General features: G+C 48.5%; 1 protein-coding gene across 1 annotated transcript in view; it reads right to left on the reverse strand.

Annotated features, from left to right (window-relative positions):
* Positions 1-5,486, reverse strand: part of IGF2BP3 (insulin like growth factor 2 mRNA binding protein 3) — a 118,568-nt gene extending 113,082 nt beyond the window's left edge. The window contains exons 1-2 of the mRNA XM_051609524.1: positions 5,213-5,486; positions 3,903-3,963 (exon numbers count right to left, since the gene is read on the reverse strand). Of these exons, the coding sequence (XP_051465484.1) occupies positions 3,903-3,963; positions 5,213-5,387 (236 nt within the window). The 5' untranslated portion in view covers positions 5,388-5,486. The remainder of the gene's footprint in view (positions 1-3,902; positions 3,964-5,212) is intronic.
* Between the last annotated feature and the right edge of the window lie 514 nt (positions 5,487-6,000).

Consider the following 6,000-nt stretch of genomic DNA (forward strand, 5'->3'; position numbering starts at 1 on the left):
GGCATAACACACAAGATACAAGCCCTCATTATACTGAAAATTAGCAACACAATCCAGTGCCCATCCAACAGCATAACACTCACCCCGAAAGAGAGGTGGTTGCATGAGGGATTTCAGCCCGTTTTTTTGAATACTACAGTATCAGAGGTGAAGCATGGCTGCCAGGTCAGTGCACTCCCTATAGCACAGCTTATTACCAGACAGCATTACCCACAAGGCCTACCTTTACTACCCTCTTCATCTACTCCTCTCCCAGATAAAGAGAGTGATTTTTTTTTTTCCTCAACAGAGAGCCCTAGAGGTGGAAAAAAACCAACCACCTTCTAATTGGAAATAGACCACATCGTTACCACAGTTAAGGGGTTGTGAGCATTTTAGGCGTCTGAAGGCACCAGAAGCAGGCATGGTGGATCAGGTCTGGGTGGGTAACCCAGCTGGATATGGGAGCTTGGCCAGGAGGCTGTGCCAGGCACATCCCCAGGTGCCCAGAGTTAGCACCTGCCCTCCCCCCTCATCACACACAAGTGACATCAGAGCCATTTGAATAATCAGATTTCAGCATACATCGCCTTGTGAGATACCAGCTGCTCTTGGATTGCTGCAAGGTAGTACATGAAGCCCTGTGACACAAGTTTCATGAGCACAATTGCATATACACTATGAACTGCCAACATCCTCCTCCTCCATTGTTGCTCTGCAAGAGAAAAACCCCTCTAAGTAGCTATCGTGAGTAACACTGCCCTGCCTTCCATTGAAGAGCATGACCAGTCATCAGAATTATTACAGTGCCTTCTCCAGCCTCTATATGAAGAGACCTAAACCTTTAAATATTGCAATAGGCTTCCTTCACACTGAGGGGTCTGAATGCAGAAATGCTGCATTCCTCTGGCATTCCCTTGAGATTTCAGTAGTAAGTCAGGAATCTAGTCTGAGCTTATTAAACACTTTGCACCTCCCCCAGAATAATTATCCACCTTCCATCAAGGAAACCTTGACCAGGCCCCTTCTTTCAAGAGCAGCATATCCTCTTGTCTGTTTTAAATACTTCCAAGAGGAAGGGAAAGGAGAAAACCACACACTCTCCTTTTCCTTCCACAGCAGGTAGGAAGACAATTTTGTAAACCTTGGTGTGTCCCCTTCAAATCTGAAGATCCATCAAAAGCTGGAATTCAGTGACTACTGGGCCCAGAATAAGAAGCCAGGCACACACCACTGTTTTCTGGATTCAGCTCAACTTTACTCAACCCTAGCTGACACCACCTCTTGACCTTCTTTTATGTTATGAGGATATGGATTACCAAACCCTTACCCTTTCCTCCTGTGCACCTCAGCCACTTCTGGAGAAAGATACCCACAAACTACCTTTAAGAGTGATAATATACACACTCTGTTAAAAAAAAAATCATATCTCAGGAGGTTGTGAGGAGGGGAGCTAGGACTCTCTGTGAAGCAGCCTCACAGCAGCAGAGGTCAATACCATGTATTGAATAATTTCGGTGTGCTACAAAACAACTTTTGCTCTTATGAAGTAATCATTTGACCAAACTATTAATCGTACACTCATGCTGAAAGACTGACTTGACATATCCACTTTTTTTTTTAAATGGCGTCACTGCTGTGGTCGTTGTCTCTAACTCCAGTGTGCAGGGCTGGCTGGAAAGCATTCCCCAGCCTCGCAGCATGCAAACACACTGGGTGGGCCTGGTGAGCAACACACACCCTCCACCCCAGCAGCCTCTGACACCTTTCCCATGGATAAAGAGATACAAAAACTTCAAATAAGTTACTTGGAAAGCATCTGAGTAACCAGCTTCACCAAAATCTTCAACATACGAAAACTGCGTTTTTACACATCTCTAACAACTTTTAAGTATGCGCCCAGTAAGCAATGTTTAGAGACATGGAAAAAATCTCCAGCTTTTTGTCCCCCCCACCAAAAAATAACTATTAGACATGCAACAAAAGGGACAAGAGAGTTACTTTTACATATGGAAGCCACTGAATGAATTTTAAGTGGCTTTCTATATTTGATTTTGGGAGAGGGAGAGTGGAAACAAAGGGGAAGGAAGTGCAGTTATGAGAAATGCAATTTAGTTCTCTGTTAAGCAGCAGTATAAATCTGAACTATATCTGATACGTTCTAACATGATACTGCACAATCGGTGTTTTTAAAAAAAAAAAAGGGGGGGGGGGGCTTTGGGAGAAACAAAACGGATATACTGATACAATTACACTTGCAATTTTTTTTCAGTATTATACCTATATGTAGGCAACACATGCCTAGAAAAGTGTTTAAGTCCAGTGTAGAATTCTTTTCAACAAGTTACAGACAGATGCGTGCTCCTGATAACTGCCAATTCACAGGCAAATTCACAGACATGCTACCCAGTACGAAGAATGGACTTTTACACCGGTTCAGCTCATAGCTGAAAGAACAGGAAAATACTTTTAAACCCATTAGGCAATGATTAAATAAAATGTTGAGGGCCACCAGAGATTTAAAGTGTACCTTTATGAGTGAAATTAATTTGTTTTTAACAGCAGGTATAGAATGCTACTTGTGTACGCTTAAGCCTAATAAGCATGGTAATAAATTTACTTATCAGAGACTAATAGAAAATTATCAACTTTTACGTAGCATGGAATTCTCTTTAAATCTAAAAATGTATTCCCCCTACAACAGTATTTGTATGTACACAAAAGATCTGAAATATAGACTACTGTAAAGCAAAGCCATACACCTTGCATAATAAATAAGAGCACACAGCAAATTAATTTCCAATGAAAAGTATCAAATAAATACAACCATGAAGCATGCTACAGAACTGTTTCAGAGATGGGTTCCCTCTTCCCTTAACCAGAGCAAAAATCCTCCACACTTTCTCAAGTGAAGCTTTTCTTTAATACTAAATAGTGATTAAACTTCAATTCTCAAAATACCAAGCCATCAAGACAGCCATTTACGTTTTCAAATCAACTACTTTAAAGAGTGCACGTTTAAAAATAATCCTGAAATAGTAGAATCCTCTTTTAACAGAGTTACACAGACATACTTCCCAGATTGAATAATGGAGTACAAGAACAAGCACGTGGAAAGTTTGATCTATTTTGCCCTTAATCTCTAGTGCATGCCAGGTTTTCTAGAACCTAAATATCTGTGAAAGAAACAGGCTGAATTGCTATAGGCAGTATAAATACTACCCTGCTTCATTGTAAGTATTGCTTCTGTACATGAGGCCCAACAAAATTACTACCTTGCAAAAATTAAACATACGTTTAGAATTTAAGGATGCATAAATCATGTCCTTATTGGGAAGGAGTCATCCTGCTGCTGCTTCTACAGACCAGCTCAAAATAGTGATGAAAAATCCACTCAAGTACAGATGAGATTTCTACTACGTGCCTCTAAAATGCTGCAGACTCCAACATAGCAGGATCAAAAAAAAAAAGATATATATATACATATAACAGTATATTTACAAGATGCTTTTTGTTGCTGGAGCAAAGCTCATGTGTTTGCCCGTCACACAGGTCACGACACCACATTTCATTTCCTGCTAACACCCAGATTTTAAGTCTTCTCACAGAACTTTAAATTTTAAAATCTTCACAATCTTTTGCCATCGAACCTTAACAACTTGCTTCTCCCACACAAAAAAAAAGCTTTATAAAAATAAAAAAAAAAAAACCAAAACTAAACACTACCATTGCTGCCCAGCCAAGATACTACATTAGAATTACATGGAGTGGTTCTAGAAAACCCCCCGGGCCAGCACAGTGTGTGTGCCTGTGGGCTTAAGAAAGCTGTTCATTTATCTACCAGGAAAAGAAAGACAAACCTAAGCATTTTTCAAACTGCTTTTCACTGGGTAACTGAGGGAAAAAGAATAAAAATGAATTACCTTTGCCTTTTAGGAACCGAATGTTCAACTTCTATGAGTTTCCCGTGCAGCTCCACTTTACCTGCAGAAATAAACAGAAAGCGGAAAATATCTGAGCGCGGCCGTACGTCCCCCGCCACCCCGTCTCCCGGCGCGGGTTTGCAGGAGCGTGAAGAAGGAAACGGGAGAGCAACACGTTAGCCCATCATCCGCCGGCAGCGCGGGCACCGGCGGAGCGGGGACGCGGAGCCCGGCAAGCCGCCCGGGTCTGCGCCGCTGCCGCGGGGACCGGGGCTGCCCTCGGCGGGGCCCCTGCCTCCGCCCCGCTCTCGGGACGACCCGTGAAACGCCGTGTGCGGGAGCCGGGCTCGGCCCCGTCTCGGGGGGGGAGAGCGGGGTCCCCACCGCCCCCCGCCGGGCCTCCAACTTCGGGCGGGTTTCTGCGCGGAAGCGGGCGGGAAGGGAGCTGAAATGAGACACCGAGCGCAGCCCGAACCCGTGTTTTCTCTCCCCGCAGACCTCCGCAAAGCCGCTTCACGTGAAAAAAAATTATTTTATTTCTCTTTTTTTTTTTTTTAAGTACACAAAAACAGGATGTCAGGGCCAGGAGCAGGCGATGGGTGCTTGAGAGCGGCGAAGAGAAACCGAAATAAATACAGCAGGGCGGGGGGGTAGGCAGTGCCCCCCTTCCAAGTTTGGGGCAATTCGGTGGCTCGCCCCCAGACCCGCGGCCTTCGCCAAGCCACGGGGGGCCCCAGCCCGCTCCGGGGGGACGCGGCCCCTGCGAGAAGATGCGGGGGGGGAGCAGCTGTACCCAAGGGGAGCGCGGGTGTGCAGCCGCTGCCAGGCGGACCGCAGCGCGCCCCGCGCAGGGCTCCGCTCCCGCAACCCGCCCTCTTCCTCGCTGTACCCGCCACCCGCCCTCCGATGCAGCGAGGGCCCCCGGCCGGGCAGGGCTGACCGTGGGGTGTGGAAAAACATGGGAGCAACCGCGCCGCGGGTCCGTGGGCCCACACTCCCGCCCCTCCCTGGCCCCACTCCCCCGCCACGCCGGGCCGGCCCCTCCCGGGGGGCCGCCGCCGCGCAAACCCCGCGGAAAGCCTCATCGGGAAGGCCAGGCGGCTCCGGCCGCGCCGGGAAAACAACAGTTTGCACCTCACCTGGGGGCGGGAGGGGCAGGGTAGCAGGGACCCCCGCACCCCTCCCCCCACCAGGCTGGCGACGCGGCCCAGCCCGCGCGGCGCTGCAGCAGCTCCGCGGCCGCGGAGGAGCGCGGGCAGCGGGAGCCGGCCGGCCGGGGTGGGGGGGAAGGTTGCTGAGAGGCCGCTCACCTGAAAGTGCCTCGATGGCCTTCATGGCCCAGCTCTCGTCGGGGCAGTCTACGAAGGCGTACCCCGTCTTCACCAGAAACTGGCCCGAGAAAGGAATCTTGGAGTCTTTAAAGAGACTTTCCAGGTCGAGAGGGCTGACGTTCTCGCCGAGGTTGCCGATGTAGAGCTTGTTCATCTTCCTGGCGGCTCGGGGAGGCGCGCACCGCGGGCTGCAACCCTCGTCTTGCGAGCGGAGGTGGAGAAGAAGGGGAAATAAAACAAAATGCGATGGAGGAAGGAGAGAGAGAGAGAGAGAGAGAGAGAGAGGGGGAGAGAGAGAGAGAGAGGACAGAGGGGGGGAAGAAAAAAAAATCAGATCTGCAGCTTGTGTCCCTCCCTCTCTCTCTCAAGGGGAAAAAAAAAAAAAAAAAAAAGCGTAGCCAAACGGGAGCCCTAAGTGCCTGCCGAGCTACCCGGGCGCATGGGGGGCGCGGGGGAAACACCCAGCGCCGGGGCCACGGATGGCGGGCTGAGGAGAGGAAAAGGAGGAGAGGAGGGGGAAAAAAAAACCCTCTACTTTTTTTGTCTTGCCCCCAAGCCCCTTTGGCAGCAGCAGGCAGACTATGAAAATGTCACACTACGTGCGTGCAGGCGCCGCCTCTCCGTATTAAAAAAAAAAAAAAAAACAACACCACACAGAAAAGGGGAGGGGGGAGGGAAGAAGGGAAAGAGAAAAAAAAAATTACTTGAATATTCCGGCTTTTTGAATGAGCCACGTGTTCAAACTACAAATCAACTTCTCACGTGAG

This window comes from Apus apus, chromosome 2 (assembly GCF_020740795.1).
Source record: "Apus apus isolate bApuApu2 chromosome 2, bApuApu2.pri.cur, whole genome shotgun sequence".
Taxonomy (NCBI): Eukaryota; Metazoa; Chordata; class Aves; order Apodiformes; family Apodidae; genus Apus; species Apus apus.